At 43.0% G+C, this 17,136-nt stretch overlaps 1 protein-coding gene across 2 annotated transcripts in view; it reads left to right on the top strand.

Moving 5' to 3' along the window:
- The first annotated feature begins 5,686 nt into the window (after positions 1–5,686).
- LOC147454120 (vacuolar-sorting receptor 3-like) overlaps positions 5,687–17,136 on the top strand; it is a 69,099-nt gene continuing 57,649 nt past the window's right edge. Inside the window, exons 1-13 of one of the 2 annotated variants that reach the window (XM_086516125.1) lie at positions 5,687–5,913; positions 6,589–6,945; positions 7,690–8,385; positions 8,488–8,576; positions 8,688–8,757; positions 8,833–8,916; positions 8,994–9,070; positions 9,155–9,236; positions 9,732–9,814; positions 9,901–9,967; positions 10,044–10,172; positions 10,290–10,399; positions 10,503–10,602. In XM_086516125.1, the coding sequence (XP_086372251.1) occupies positions 6,645–6,945; positions 7,690–8,385; positions 8,488–8,576; positions 8,688–8,757; positions 8,833–8,916; positions 8,994–9,070; positions 9,155–9,236; positions 9,732–9,814; positions 9,901–9,967; positions 10,044–10,172; positions 10,290–10,399; positions 10,503–10,598 (1,884 nt within the window). In that variant the 5' untranslated portion in view covers positions 5,687–5,913; positions 6,589–6,644 and the 3' untranslated portion in view covers positions 10,599–10,602. The remainder of the gene's footprint in view (positions 5,914–6,588; positions 6,946–7,689; positions 8,386–8,487; positions 8,577–8,687; positions 8,758–8,832; positions 8,917–8,993; positions 9,071–9,154; positions 9,237–9,731; positions 9,815–9,900; positions 9,968–10,043; positions 10,173–10,289; positions 10,400–10,502; positions 10,603–17,136) is intronic. The other variant, XM_086516126.1, reaches the window with a different exon arrangement.

Raw genomic sequence — 17,136 nt, forward strand, 5'->3', positions numbered from 1 at the left:
GGGATTTTCTTTTACAATTTCCACCAAAAAAAATTGAGAGAAAAATGTCTATAAAATTCATAGTAAGGGCTTTTTAAAAAGGACCTTGAACGCACATTATACAATAGTATAACATAGAGTGACCTCCTCGAGATACTTGACATCTCTTGAAATCTCAGGGCATCACATTCCATGCACTCGTCTCAATTGCCAATGTGTGTGACTAAGTACGGAGGCGAGCAATACCAATCGTGATGTACATGAAAGCAGATTTGCTACTTATCTGTGTATGCTTCTTTTGTCACATAGTGCTCCTTGCATGTCGGGTTGATGTGTGTACAATTGTATTCCAATTTGCTCCCTTTTGACATACCTACTTAATTTCCGTGTCAAGATAAGCATCTACTCCCCATATCTGAAACCATTTGCGTATATTGGGTACCCATCCCGAAGAAAGCACCTTGATTTTCTTTGTCTTTTGTAGGTGTATACTAGCTTCCCATGCTTTCTTGGGTAGTATGTCCTTTGTCAATTGGTACACTTGAGTGACATATAGGAGGAGTCGAGTCAAAACATATATCTCTGTAGGTCTACATCCATTCTCTAGGAGGAAAAGTATGCACATTGTGGTAGCCTTCACTCCCAAATGGTGGCATATGAATGCCTTTTGTAACTTCTCAATGTCATCCCTTGTGGATGGTGAAATGATACCCCCATACCTCTATCCAGAAAGTACTGTTTGTATTACATAGGTATCAAAGATCATGCATCTCACTTTCCAATACTTAGTCTTAGTACACTTGAAGTCATTCTCAAAGTTGTAATACTTGCCTTCCCCATAGCCTCGTCGAATGGCGCATGTATGCCATCATGATTAGCGGGTATGTGCACCATCTGTACGGGTTGATTCTTATAGCATACCATTGGTGGTACTTGGCAGGGGCTTTGTGTGGACAGCCATGAGCTTTCTTTTTTCTACATTCAATGTGAGACCCCTCTCGCTACAAAAGCATTGACAAAACACATAAATTGTTGCATGTGTTTTGTCCTATAAGTGAAGAGCACTACATCGAAGGAGTATAGCATGAGTAGCATGGAAAACATACCAATGTGTGGGTGCAACACAATTTCCTCTCTCATTGCGTCAAGTAGTAATTCTTCCAATCTTATCAATGCATAAATCGAACATACTAGGAGAGAGCATACAATCTTGCTTGATGCCCATATTACTCTCAAAGGCTTGTGATAGCTCAATTTTTTCATTTGAGCTGTCACAATACCTTGTCATATACTCTGTATACCCCCAGGTGTAGATCATCTGGGACTCCTATTCTTACATGCACTTGCCATAGCCTTGCTCTAGGTATTGTGTCAAAAGCTTTCATGAAGTCCACAAAGTAGCAAAAAGGGTAGAAAACCATAAGCACAAGATGTTGTATGATGTGTAACATAGATTCCCTTGTCTCTTCATACGTCCATTGAAGCATTTCCTCAGTGATATGTATGGTATCACTAGCTTTCTCATTTTCAATCTTGGCTAAAGCTACCCCCCATTGTCTCTAGAGTGAGATATCCTCTAAGTCGTTCTGTGTGCAGCTCGCGTTCTATGTCTTTTGCTCCTTTATGCATGTAAAGATGAGAATAAGAGAGCATATCATCCGTTGTGAAATCTGTTTTACATTCTTTCATTTTTCTTGCAATGCTCTCCATGCTTTCCTAGGGTGTTCATATAAAGGTTGTCGACCAGCACTAGGTTGTTGACTAGCTTCATCACCACCACCACCACCACCACCACCACCACCACCACCACCACCACCACCAGGTGAAATCAAGTGACAAACCAAGAGTGTGGGTTGAGGATGGAGGGCAATAGAGCAGTGGTGGAGAGTCGGCAATGGTGGGTGGCAACACAGAAATGAGAGAGAGAGAGAGAGAGAGAGAGAGAGAGAGAGAGAGAGATTAACTACCGCCTCCTCCCCATAATTTCCTTGGTCTCCATTCCCACTACTAGTCCCTCTCTTGCCATGTGCCCACTACTAGGGCCTTGGCCTCCTTACATTGCCTTGGCCAACATTTCCACTCTGAGTCCCTCTCCTCCTACCACATGGCACAAGCCACTACAAGGTGCTTTAGAAGTATAGATAAGAGAAGATAGAGATGTTCATTTGGTGTCCATTACTAGACTAGTAGGATCAAGAAACCCCTCCCTACATAAGCAATGCTAATCTTGCTCTAGATATATGATGAGACTTTAATGTTCTCTTCATCAACTACTTGAACCTCCACATATTTTTTAAACACCAATTTTTGAAAGACTTTCCTTTCTATACTTACCAAAAGGACTCACTGACTTGGCCTCATGAAGACCAAATTCTCCCAAATTATTTAGGTTCTTGGTCTAGTTCTTGTCCCTTTGCTCGATGTTGTCCTCACCTTGGATGTTCACCGTCAATCGGCGATCCCACAAGTGACTCCGATCATAGGCATATTGGGCCACATGCCTAAATGAAAGGGCATGAAAGCCCAAACATGAGAGGATAAAGTTATTATTATCCTTGGTGCACTCTTCACCCCATACCCACCCAGTGCATGATATCCAACACTCTCATTTTGGTATGGGATGGATCTATCTATAGATATTCATATCATAATTGTATTCCCTAAGCATATAGCTAACGTCATACCCTTAAAGTTAGAGCTCCATCCTACAATCACTCACATACTCATGTATTACTTCTACCTTCCAGCATATGTTATACCTTTTATGTTGTTTCAAGAGAGCTATAGGGCATATAAATGTACATTTATCTACCTCATTAGCCGATTCCTCCCATAGAAGACGTTAGTAAAGCTTTCTATACACTCTCTCTCTCTCTCTCTCTCTCTTCCCCCCCCCCCCCCCCCCCCCCCCCCCTAACTCCCAAGATTCTAGGGTTGCCTTTGCATATACATATCTAAATACCATTGCTAGCACAATGGTGTATCTAACTTTCTTGGTAGCATCGCAACATTGGTGACGACAATGTTATATGAGTGAAAGATGCCACGTTGCTTGTAAATTTTTTGATGATTGATTCGAAAATGCTTTGGTGTTGAGGGGTAACAAGGACCCTTTGGATAGAATAGAAGAGGAGACGATTGCAATATAACCTTACCATCAACTTGGGTTTTGGCTTTGCATGGTTGAGAGAGTATCGATTGATTGAGAGTGGTTGGGCATGGGTATGCATGTTCATGAATTAAACAAGATAGAAGTAGGGGAAATGGTAGAATTTGCCAAGAGATAGCCTCTCAGATGTTTTTTGGATGAGTATGCAACAAGCTAAACAGTGTACTGGGAATGATTCTTGGATAGAGCTTTAATTAGTGGGAAGATCCACTCGATTGAGTTAAAATGAAAAGTCTAAAAAAATTTGTGAAAGGCAATGAAGTGAAGATCAAAGAAGTCACTTAAGATTAAAGGAGGTAGGTAGAAGTGGGTAGAGTCATGATGATGGATTGCTTATTGTTGGAAGAGACTTTACTCTTATGCAATGGAAGTTCAAGCATCAACATACCTAAGCTGTCTACTAGATAAAAGCCCCTTGGCCATGTCTTTAAGGGCAAATGAGTTTGACCACTAGGATTTACAACAAAATCTACTAGGCTTTTTATAACTGTAATTGGGAATGTGAGCACTAAACATAAGGCTACATGAGTAAGTGAGTGTGTGTGTACTTTGCAAAGACAACATGCTTGTATTTAAGGCACATACACGCTTACTTATGGGGAAACTTTTGTTACATGTTCACCTTACTAGTAAGTTTTCCTTTTTCTTTTTGTGGCAACACTCACAATTTGTGAGTGTATTGTATTAAGCATAGCATGAAATTACAAAACAACCTCAAGCTCCGGCCAAGCCTTGAGGTGTTGAAGATTACAAGTTGGATTTCTATCGCTTCTCATTGAGGCTTATTGTCGTTGGCTTAACGAAGAAGGTGAAATGTAGTCCTAGGCTTTATTTATTGCAAGTTTACAATATAGCATGGGTGGCCCTAAACCAATCTTCCGAGTCTTGCTTGCGTCCAAGTGTATAAATCACCAATCTTCTTTCTTGTATAATCTCTCTGAAGCTTGCCACATCTAAATTTCCTTCAAACACGCGGCGTTCCTCGCGTGCCATATATGATGGAAGAAGAAGTACCTAATAGTCTGAGTGCAAATGAGAAGAGCAAGACTTCCCAACTACGTAAGTGTTTCTATCTTAGATGCACTCGAGACACAAATAATTTTTACCATGGTAGTTTGGGGAGTGCAACACTTTAGGGGTCCTCTCTCTCTCTCTCTCCCTCTCTCTCTCTACACACACACACACATGCACATATTTATACACAAACACACACACACACACACACACACACATATGGTGCATATTATAAAATTGTCTCATAGGCCACTTTAGCATTCCATATCCCCCCCTTCTCCCTCTCCCTCCCTCCCTCCCTCCCTCTCTCCCTCTCTCTCTCTCTCTCTCTCACACACACACACACACACACACACACACACACACACACACACACACACAATTTGAGAGCTTGTAGCAAAGTTTTTGTGTCATCGGGATCTCACGCTGGCTTCAAGAAAAGATGGGTTCAACTTAGCCCAGGACTTGTTCACACAAGGAGAGATCCTTCTTCAATTTCTTGTGAAAGAAGGAAACAAAACCCTTATACCTTTAGAAGTTTCAGCGATTTTTAAAAAGGTATTTATGTTGAAAAATCTCTAAAAAATGGTAAGTTCCTTTTCAAATCTTGATGAAAAGGGTTCCCATAGTTGTTTTTCTAACTTGCATGTGTTCTAACTAGTGCACAATTGGTAGCCAGTTGGGCTTGCCGTTCGAGGCCTATGCAATGTGTTTCAAAGGCAGTTAGTTTGTTGCTCTCTCTCTCTCTCTCTCTCTCTCTCACACACACACACACACACACACACACACACACACACACACACACACACACACACAAGCATCTAGGTCCTTGTGACTTCCTTACACACATGCTCTCCTCCCCCGTCTCCCTCTCTCTCTCTCTCTCTCTCTCTCTCTCTCTCACACACACACACACACACACACACACACACACACACATTGTGCAACTAGGCCCTCGTAAGCTTCTCGCAAGTTCTTGACCTTGTTTGGTCATGTGCCAAATGCTCTCCATGGGGTCGATCAAATCAAGCACATTTTTACTAAATTAACGTGCCCCCCCCCCCCCCCCCCCCCCCCCCCCCCCCTTTCCCAACTGCTATGCACACACAACTATGAACATACATAAATTCATCATTATTATATATATATTAAGCAATGGTGAGGCGTCATTTTCTCATCGATCGTTTCAGACGGGTCACACACTCGTACATCTATAATATAATAAAAGGGGGAGAGATTCCCACCCCCTCCTCGGAAACATGACGAATCCTCCTCACTCCAACCATCTCCAATGGTGTGGCTTGCAACTGAGCGCGCGCAATGAGAGAGACAAAGACAGCACGAGAGAAGAGTTCAAGGTCTTTCAACACCAAGTGGATCAACTTGACTCCACAAGAGAAGCATCACTCTCTCTCTCTCTCTCTCTCTCTTTCTCTCTCTCTCTCTCTCTCACACACACACACACACACACACACCCCTTTATAGAGTCGCGAAGAGAACCTTGACTCGACAACGAAAAGGAAATATCAACTATTGACATTTTTGGGGAGGATTAACAAAAGATTAAAGACTACGTGCGTACTGGGCATGTGCCAAGACCTTCAATGAAACCCAAAATGTTTTGCCTATAATTGACTATTAACTAAGCTCTGGCGAAGGTGGATCTGTGAGAGAGGCCCGCCACCTTCGGCTTGCTGGCTATGGCCTCCTGATCACCCACTTTCGCTATTCGATCTTCACCATTTCTACAGGTATCTCCTCCTTCTCTTCCCTTTCCATCATTCTTTGCATGCATTTTCGCCCAAAATGATTTGATTTACTTGAATTAGCATCTCTGTTTCTTCCGAATTGCTGATTTAATCTTTCTTTTTTATTGAATTGTTCCACTTTTGCGTCAATTGAATCCCTTTTTTGCTAAGCAAGGAAATATTGGGTTCTCTTGTCTCTGCTTAATTCTTTTTTCTGATGTCGAAATTCTTTATGCCAATCATCATTTTGCAAAGCTACCCAATTTGTCTATGTATGTATCCAACAGCACAATTGCTCACATATGCATACAAAAAACTGCATGAATAGAATGCATTTATAGTATTCTTAAATGAATGCACACATGCATACAAAAACCTGCATGAATAGAATGCACTCATAGTATTCTTAAATGCGCACACATATGTGATATTTTCCCTTTCTTCATTTGAAATTGACAAATACATTCATAGAATTGTCACATGTCCACACATATCTGCTATTTGCCATTCTTCACTTAAAATACATACATAGTATGCGCACACACATGTGCTATTTGCAAATTTTTCATCTGAAATTGAAGAAATACAGTCACAGTATTCTTAAATCGCATATGTGATATTTTCAATTTCTTAATTCATGTTTTTTGCTATTTCTTCATCACGTCAATGGTGTTGCAGGATCAAAACATTGTTCTCTGTGCAGGACGGAAGTCAAGCTCAAGTTATTAAACACAATGGGCAGTGTTGCTTATAATCTGCTTCTGTGTTTGGCATGCTTCTTGATTGTGACTCCTTATGTGGAGGCACGCTTTGTAGTGGAAATGAATAGTTTGAGTGTAACGTCTCCAGAGGACCTTAAGGGAACATACACCAGTGCCATTGGCAACTTTGGTGTGCCCGACTATGGTGGTACGTTGGCTGGGACAGTTGCATACTCCAAGGATAACTCTGCGGCTTGCAGTGAGTTTGGTTCCACTGATAAGTTCAAGTCCAAACTAGGTGGCCTACCTACAATTGTTGTGGTGGATAGAGGCGGTAAGTCTGTTTAAGAAACATGGCATCAGTGTTTGTTGGAACCATACACAATTCATTTCTATGAATTTTATTTTTTTAAACTGGTTTTACACTATTTTTCTCAAAATCTACCAGGGTTTTTTTCCTTTTCACCTTGCTCTTAACTGACATTTTTGAATGCAAAGTGCCATGATTGAAAGCTGAGACACTTTTTTGTACATTGCATGGCATTCTACTTTTCAAGGGCATCATTGTTTCACAGATAGATAAAAAAATTCTTGCATTTCTTGCAAAATCAGCACGTGTCTGCCTGCTGTTCATGTTTATGACTTTAGTTTGTAGCTCAAATACATGGTATAGAGAAGGGATGCCCCTTGCACTTGGAGAAAGGCTTCTCAAATACATGGTATAGACAAGGGCTGCCCCTGCTAGCATGAGGCACACTTGTCTCAACTCTGAGAGGCCTGATACTTAGAAGCTTTTTGGTATACAAGGATACAAATGCTGTGCAGTGTGTTACCAAATGAGTTGAAACATAGGTGAAAGTATGAAAGGGAGGATCATGCCCATTGATGTTGCATTCTTTTGTGGCTAATGGTAGCATTGCTCTTTACCTAATGGAGTCTGATAGAAATTATCAAAGTGTTTGGGTTAATGATAATTTAGTTAATACATGATCTTGCATTAAGGATAATCAGTAAATGTAAAAAGTCACAATGGCCTAGGGCCTTAAGCTCTTTATTAACAAGTGTTCTGTTTTTGCAGACTGCTATTTTGCTCTGAAAGTTTGGAATGCTCAGAAGGCAGGAGCAGCAGCAGTTCTTGTTGCTGATGACAGAGATGAGCCACTTATTACAATGGACTCTCCGACAGAAGATACGGCTGCAGCTGACTATCTGGAGAACATCACAATTCCATCTGCATTGATTGAGAAGTCTCTGGGAGACAAGCTGAAGACAACAGTAGGCGACGGCAAGGTGGTTAGTTTGAAGCTAGACTGGAGGGAATCCGTCCCTCATCCAGACGAAAGAGTGGAATATGAATTCTGGACTAATAGTAATGATGAATGTGGCCCAAAGTGTCAAGCACAGATTGAGTTTGTGAAAAGCTTTAAGGGAGCAGCACAGATTTTGGAGAAGGGGGGCTATACGCTTTTCACCCCTCATTACATCACATGGTACTGCCCGGAGGCATTCATTACAAGTAGGCAATGTAAGTCACAGTGTATCAATCAGGGCCGGTATTGTGCTCCAGATCCAGAGCAAGATTTCGACCAGGGCTATGATGGCAAAGATGTTGTGTTAGAAAATCTGCGAGAGATTTGTGTGCATAAAGTTGCTAATGAAACCCTGGCAAGGCCTTGGCTGTGGTGGGATTATGTAACAGATTTTCAAATCAGATGCCCAATGTCAGCGAAGAAATATAATCAGGAGTGTGCGGAGGAAGTCATTTCATCACTTGGTAACCTCATCTGATCAGTTGCCAATTGATTGAAGACACGGGTTTTTCACTTGAATGAGAGAGGATGGAGTTTTGACACATATTTTCTGCATGTATCTGCAGGCCTTGATGCAAAGAAGATTCGTGAGTGCATGGGTGATTCAGAGACCGATTCCGAGAACAAGATACTGAAGGGGGAGCAAGAAGCACAGGTATTTTGATCAAATTTTTGTGCCTGTTCATCTACCAAAGGCTATCTTTATCTTTTTGGTGTCTAAAGGAATGCTTGTTAATATTCCTTTTAATTTCTTCTTGGCGTTAAGATTGGCCAAGGTTCAAGGGGAGATGTAACAATGTTGCCAACCCTTATCGTAAACAATGTTCAATATCGAGGTATGAGGATATTAATCTTTGCACTGAAAACACTTCGCCAGTTGGCTCGACCTAATGCAATGTTTGTAAATGCAGGTAAGTTAGACAGGGGGGCAGTTTTGAAGGCCATTTGTTCAGGGTTTGAAGAAAAAACGGAGCCACCAGTTTGCCTTTCTCCAGGTTTCTTGGAATTATAATTCCTGCTGATTGGTTGGTTTAAGTTCTCTTTGATTTAACGGAGATGGTCGTCTCCTCAGAGATGGAAACAAATGAATGCTTGACCAACAATGGTGGATGCTGGGAGGATGTGAAGGCAAACATAACAGCCTGCAAGGTAGCATTCGATATCAATCTGGGATTGTTGCTGAACTTGTATAAGTATTCAGGCTAGTTTTCTAAACTATTTCCAAATTTGCAGGATACTTTCAGGGGACGTGTTTGTGAGTGTCCTTTGGTGAATGGTGTGCAGTTTCAAGGAGATGGATACACTTCTTGTGAGGGTAGGATGTTCTAGAAAGTTTGCAGTTGCAATGTGTGCAAAGTCTATCAAATGTGAGAACCTAACATAGGCAAAGAAAGGACGCTGTTCTGAGAATTGTAAGTTTAAAGGGCAGGCATGTACTGTGTATCAAGCAGAATCTGGTTGTATCCAGCAACCTCATGATTTGGGCTTTGGATACATTTATAGTATTCAAAATATGTTACTAAGATATTAGCAAAGGAGAGGAGAGTATTCATCTAGATACTAGGCCACCTGATTTTCAGGTTAAACAAGGGGTTGTTTGTAGGGGTCAATCGCTTGTTTGTTTTTGCTAATAGCTAAAAATTGACACGTTGCATGCAACACTTGCACGTGTATGTGTGCGACTGTGTGCATGTGGGTGTATGCTTATGGCTTTTAACGTTTATGTCTTGTCATATGGGATACTAGGGCACCATGATTTTTCTTTTGGAACTCATCACAATCGACTATCGGTTTTTTTTTTTCCATCCAGCTAATGGACAAGGTCGATGCAAAATTCACAATGGAGGATGTTGGCAGGAGACAAAAGACAGCAAAACATTTTCAGCATGCTCAGTAAGTAATAGCCTTTGTTGCAAAGCTGGTAATGCCCTTCAAGTGGCAGTCTTGTTGTTATTGTTACTGATCTACTCTTTGATCAGGACTCAAAAGCGACAGGATGTGAGTGTCCAGCAGGCTTCAAAGGCGATGGTGTGAGTAAGTGTGAAGGTGAGATTTCTGTTAATGAAAAAAGGCTTTTTTGCATCTGGATCACGCAGACTTCTGAACAATGAATTGAATGCAGACATTGATGAATGCCAGTCAAAGACTGCTTGCCAATGTTCAGAGTGCAATTGCAAGAATACTTGGGGTAGTTATGACTGCGAATGCTCAGGCGATCTTTTGTACATACGGGAGAACGATGTCTGTATAAGTAAGAAGTTCATTTTTTCTTAGCATTGATGCTGTTCTTAGTGTTAAGATTCATTGTATGTTTAGCTGTCAGCAGGAGCTGAATTCAATGTATCTCCCCTTCTTTGTTTGTTGACAGGCAAGAAAGGTGGCACAGCAAGAGTAGGATGGGTTGTTTCAATGATAGTTCTTTTGGGCATAGCACTTGTTGCAGCTGGTGGCTATCTTGTATACAAGTACAGATTGCGGGTATGTAGAACAGTTTTTTTGTTCCCACATGAAATTTTCCACTTTCATGTATTGCAAATGTGCTTGTAAACTCATCCTTTGATTTTTGCTTTTCTATGTTCAGTCTTACATGGACTCTGAGATTCGAGCAATCATGGCACAGTATATGCCGCTAGACAGTCAGAACGAAGTCCATCATCACTTGAACGAGGAAACTTAGCATGGTACTCCCCCTCTTCTCTCTGAAAAAGTATCATTTATGAAACATGCATCTTGAGGGCACGTTTCTCCAGATAAAATATAGTAGAATGCCTATTATATCAGAGGGGTCATCCCAACTAATGATATAGTACATACCAGGTCAAAACCAAGTGAAAACCTTTCAGATGGGCCTTACATATACAGCGCTATGGATACAAGAGGCGGAAAATTCTCCTCATGCTGTGCCCTCAGCACAGCAAGAGGCTGTCTCATGAATATCAAGAGGACAAACTGTGGGTAAGCCCTTAGGCTCTGAAGATGAAGGTGGTGCTCTAGCTGAACAAGAGGAAATGTTTGAACAAGATGGAAGTGCAGCTTTGCGGCATGAAACATGGTGCATCTTACAGGCCATATGGCCTCGCCGATGTGGCAGGTTGGATGCTGAGTTGCTTTTGGGCGTTAGTATCGAAACCAGTCGACTTCTGAGCTTTTGGGGGGGCGCAAGCTTTTAGAAGCAGTTGAGTTTCATAGCTTTTAGCACATGTAAAAGCAAGAGGCCAAGAGCCTATAAATTAGTGGGTGGGGGAGTTCTTGTTTTAACTCAGGTTTTGGAGGAGTGCTCCTCATGGGAATTGTATTTGAGAAGATCATTATAAAGAAATACTGCCAAGGCGCCTAGTCGAGGGACTAGTGCATCCGGGAGTGGAACTCACCACTTTGCATCTCATCTCAAGTGTGAAGTTCTCTTGAAGTGTTGCAGATTTTCTGTCAGCACGCTGTTTCTTTAAGGAGGGTTTTGGCTCTATAGCTAGGGTAATGGATTATTGTCAAAAACTGATGATGTGGCATGTTTCTCACCAGACACGCTATTAGAGCCAACCTGGCAGGCCAAGTCCAAGCGTAGCTGCCCGTAAATCGCGGCACGACCATGGGGGCTGTACGATCTGATTATGCAGCAGCAGCCTACGGACTGGCTGATGTGGCTCATTTTATGCAAAAACTCGTCCACATCCTTCTCGAGTCTCGGCCAATAGAAATAACGCTCCACCCCCTTCAAGGTGGTATCGAAGCTGCGGTGACCCGTAAACGGTGGACAGTGGCACTCTGTCAAGACCTCTTCCCTCAAAGGCTGTGTGACACACAACATCGTTTTCTTCATCAAGTAGCCATCCCGTATGGAATACCCTGGAACTGTCTCCCCATTCTGAATCTGAGTAAAAATGTCGGTAAAGTCAGGATCTGCGGTGTAGTAGTCAACCATATCCTCGAAGCTTCTATGATGGATCATGGAAATAGCCAAGACGAGGGGCTTCTTAAACAATGCATCTGCCACTAAATTTTTTTGTCCTTGAACATGGACAATCTGGAAGTGAAACTGTGACAATGTAACAGACTTGGACACTCCAAGTCAAGAATCAATCGCGACAGCACCAAATAACCACTTCAATACAATTCACAGATCACAATAGATCTGCACTGGCCCTGCGGAGTTCCGTGCCTAGAGATATTGGCCCCAAAGACTGGCGCCCCTTTCGGTATTTCTTTATGTATTAAATCAATGTCAAAGAGCGGTTAGGGTTTCACTCTCAGACTCTGCGTCCAGATGCGTGAGCCCTAAACCGTGTATATAAAAGATTACAAGGGATGCCCAAAAGCAGAGCCCCAAAAGCTTTCAGTTCAAAAGCAGTTTCTCTCTCTCTCTCTCAATGAGAGCAAAATAAAGCAATTATGCCTTTCTCTTCCAAAGCGTAGCCAAAAGCTGGGATTTGCGTCGCTCAAATTTTATTTTTATTTTTTCGTTTTATTTTTTTCCACCTCCGTGATTTCCGAAAATATCCGTACATTGCTGCCGCGTGGCATGGCCGCCTGCTTTTAGGGTTTCCAGCCATTTTAGGGTTTCAGCCAGCAGTTAGGATTAGGGTTTCTAGAAATTAGGGTTTGTAGGAATTTTAGGGTTTTTGGCAGAAATTAGGGTTTCTGCTGTCGGTAGCCACGTCATCACTTTGTGACATACCCCCCTCTTGAAAGCATTGTAATCGACGGCGATTATGCCTGCAAAACCGACAAAAGCCATAAACCGTCTTAGCAGACACTGACTGTTAGTACCTACGTACTAGGAACACACATCTAGCACATGTACCAAATCAACAGTCACATCACACGACATCACGGGACATCACTAGACATCACTGGACATCACATGACATTCAACATTCATTCGGATCTTAGACCATGATTTATCGCAATGTAGCTAGCAATCACATCTAGGTCTAATCGGGACTCATCGATGTCCGATTGACTAACCCCTATTGCAACCATGTCTATTCGAGATCAATCAGACCAAAATGCTGCAGTCATTTCGTGCATCAGTTCCTGCACTTAAAAGAAGTCAAGAATAAATCAGTATCATAATCAGGAATTCCATTTCATAAAGTCATCCAGCAGAATACTGTCAGCTCTCAGTATCCCTGAAGCTCAAAGAGACATCAGTGACTTTAGTATCAAAATCAAGGAATCTGTTGACAAAGGAGTGGAGTGACTCCCCTCTTGTGCATCCCACTGCACTAGATCTCTGGCCAAGCTGAATTTCTGGGTTCCGTTTGGAGTAGACTATGCTAAACCAAAGCATCGAGGTAAAGTTTCACAATCCGAGGAGTATCTGCTAGGTCCTCCTCCTCCATCCGCTTCGCATCCAATGCAGGATAGTTCTTGAACTTAACCAAGAACCGCCTTCGGACTTTACCTTTAGTCTTCGTATCCTTATGTGCCAAAATCTGTCAAGGATCTCCTCGTTTTCTTCCACTTCGGGTTGCTCATCAGGCTCCCCATCATCAGGCACATCACCCTTAAAAGGTTTCAAGAGACCCACATGGAATGCATTGTCAATCCTCCAAGTATCTGGCAGTTTCAATCGGAAGGAGACATCATTTATCTTTTCAGTAATGTGGAAAGGGCCGTAGTATTGCATACTAAGCTTTGGAAAAAGCCTCTTCTTTCCCTTTTTCTTTCTTAGGCGTGCCTTCTCAAAACGTAAGAGCACCCAATCATCCTCCTTCAATTTCAAGTCGCGACGATGGCGATCCGCTGCCTTTTTCTGTCGTTCTTGAGACTTCTGCAAAGTCTCGTGAACCTTGGCAAAAGCCGTATCCAAATCTCGCGAATATTCATCCGCTTCAAATATCTAATCTTTCGTGCTCAGGAAGGATGGAACCTTCGCAACACTCAAATGGCGTCTTCCCCGTCGAAGAGTGTATCTTGTTATTGTAGGCAAATTCCACCAAAGGTAAGTTCTTTTTCTATTGAGTCTTCTGATCCGAGATACAAGACTTCAATAAATCTAAAACCACTGAATTGGCAATCTCAAATTGCCCGTCAGTCTGCAAGTGGAACGATGTCGAGAACTGCAACCGCGTGCCAATGTTCTCCCAAATTGCCTTCCAAAACAAACTCATAAATCTGGGGTCTCTGTCAGAGACAGTCGTCTCAGACGTGCCGTGTAATCGAAAAATCATCGTGATCATTCTGTGTTCTCGGGAGATCAAAAATGAAATCCATTGCAATACTTTCCCAGGGGTGGGTGGGTATGGGTAAAGGCTGTAACAATCCCTGTGCCTTATGCTTGTCAAACTTGACCTTTTGGCATACTGCGCACAAACTCTTCCACATCCTTTTTGAGTCTCGGCCAAAAGAAATATCTCTACCCCTTTCATGGTGGTAGCAATGCTGCGGTGACCCGTAAAAAGTTGGACAGTGGCATTCAGTCATAACCTTTTCCCTCAATGGCTGTGTAACGCACAACATGGTTTTTCTCATCAAGTAGCCTTCGCGAAGGGAGTATCCTGCTACTGTCTCCCCATCCTGTATCCGTGTGAAAATATCTGCAAAATCTGTATCTGTGGCATACTGGTCGACCATATCCTCGAAGCTCCTATGATGTTTCGCGGAAAAAGCCTGAATCAACGGCTTCCGAGACAAAGCATCTGCCACCAAATTCGTCTGTCCCTGCACATGGACAATCTGGAAGTGAAACTGTGACAAGATGTTCGCCCACCTCATCTGCTTTTCTGAAAGCTGCTTTTGTGACAAGTAGTAGCGCAAACTCTGATGGTCTGTATAGGCAGTAAAATCCGCTCCGAGTAGGTAATGCCACCACTGAGTAAGAGCATGGATAAACGCCAAAAGCTCTTTCTTATAAATCTGTGCTGTCATCTCCGGCCCAGAGAACAATCGGCTCTCATAAGCAATGACATGGCCTTCTTGCATCAAGAACGCACCCAGACTACGACCACAAGCATCACAATATACTTCAAATGACTTCTGCAAGTCCGGCAAAGTCAAATCTGGTCCTGTAGTCAATTTCTTAATCAATGTCTGAAAGGCAGTCACCTCTGTGGATCCCCACGAGAAAGGGACTCCTTTCTGTATCAAGATATGCAAAGGGGAAGCAATCTCTGCAAACTTTCGTACGAACCGCCTGTAGTACGAAGACATTCTTCAAATCGGGCCAATCACGTATAGTCTCTATCTTGGCCACTTGCACTCCTGCTGCTAAGACAGTGCCCCAAAAAGTCTCTGAAGCAGATGATCTCTGTGTTCTGCCTCATTCTTGGAGAAACAATGATATCATCAAAGAAAGTGCCAACAAATAGCCTGTACTCTCGAAAAATCCGTCCATCATCCGGTTAAATGTCGCAGGAGCATTGGTTAAGCCAAGGGGCATCACCAAAAACTCAAATAATCCAAAAAAGTAGTCCAGAAGGCTGTCTTGTAGACGTCTCCCCTCGCGATTCGAATTTGATGATATCTACTCTTCAGATCAATCCTGCTAAAGCACGAGGATCCGTGTAACTTGTCGAGCATATCATCGATCCTAGGAATCGGAAGTCTGTTCTTGATGGTGATTTTGTTGAGAGCTCTATAATTGATGCACATTGTCCAAGATCGGTCTTTCTTCAAATCTAGCAACAGTGGAGAGCAGTACGGTGAAGTACTAGGCTGGACAAGACCCTTTTCCAAGAGGTCTTTCACTTGGTTCATAATCTTTTCAATCTGTACTTGGCTCACACAGTAAGGTGGCCGGTTCGGTGACGTGCTTCCAGGTATCGAGTCAATGGTCTGATCTTCAGGCCCTCTAAAAAGCAATCGGCATGAGTGTGGATGAAACCGGCCCGTAGGGCGGTAGGCGTTGGCTTTCACCCGAAATTCTTTACTTTATACACACACACAGAGCACTTTGCAAAGAGAACCTGCGACGGGAGTTAACACTTGAATACACACACGGCTCGGTAGCTAAAATGCTCCGAGCAGACACCGACAACTTGTAGGCCCCAAAATTGGCGCCCCTTTCGGTATTTCTTTATTCTTTAGGAGGGTAAATTACAAGGTAAGGTCCTGGGAATCCTTCACGTGTATCCACCTAGATACCATTTGATTTGGCCAAATTTCGGCAGCATAACAGCCCCAAAACTTGCGCGAAACCAATTCCCCTGCTGGAACTCGCTTGCACTGTCGTATACCCTCTGATTCCTGTCCAAAAACAGTAAATTCAGCATGCTGTATTTACTGGTTTTTGCCCTGTTTTCAGCCCCAAACAGTCCCCTAACTGTCCTTTGCCAGTGGGGCACGATTCCCAATGATCCTGGCGTCCGTATGGCTGAAAAACAGTAAATATACAGCGCATACACAGCGCTGATTTTGCACCTGTATGGTGAGGTTATGACCCTCACCAGTGCCTGCTTTGGAGCAGCAGCTAGCTACCCCTGTTCCTGCTCAAGGAGGCTCTTGCCTCAACACAAAAGCATGAACCCACACAACTGTACATCAGTCAAATGAGGAGCCCTCTTGTGGGGCATCACATAACTGCACGTAGGGGAGAGAGAGAGCAGTGTGTAGTGTGCAGGGCATCACTCCTAGCACCACACTGTACATGAGAGGGAAAGGAAGCACTCCATAGCTCTTAACCTGTGACAGGTTGCAAATGAAGCCTCTCCCTTCTCTAAATTCAGCGCCAATTCTTCTGCAAGAGGAAAGTGCATGAAAAGTTGACACTTGGCGCATTTACAAGCATTTGCCCGTTTCGGGCTCGCCGCTTAAAAATATCCTGACCGGTTGCCCAGTTGACTTCGCGGCAGAGTTGTAAAATGTTCCCCTAGTCATACCGGAGGTAATGACGCGAACACATTTCACGGCCCAAAATAGCAGTTCCCTAAATTTTAGGAGATGCTTCCGTTGGGCTCCCACTGGTCTTCTGACCATCTATCCTCATTGGGACCGCATCCAAAAATGCAATGTGGCCAACTGTCGGATACTTTTTGTTGGTAGTCCCACCTTGACTTTACGCCTCAATTGAGTTCACTTCCTAGTATCCACCAACTTGCTAAGTGCGACGGGGGGACCTATATGATCTTGCTCTGAGCCGTACGAATTCCAGTGCCGACCACTTCCCGTCTGTGGGTGAATCTACCGTTCACATTGGCCATACAATGTCCGACCGTTTGCTACTTCAAAAAGAGGGTCTTAAACAAATAAAATAAACCCCATTGGAAAGAAACCAACAA

This window comes from Adiantum capillus-veneris, chromosome 7 (assembly GCF_014529385.1).
Source record: "Adiantum capillus-veneris isolate H3 chromosome 7, ASM1452938v2, whole genome shotgun sequence".
In the NCBI taxonomy this organism is placed as follows: domain Eukaryota; kingdom Viridiplantae; phylum Streptophyta; class Polypodiopsida; order Polypodiales; family Pteridaceae; genus Adiantum; species Adiantum capillus-veneris.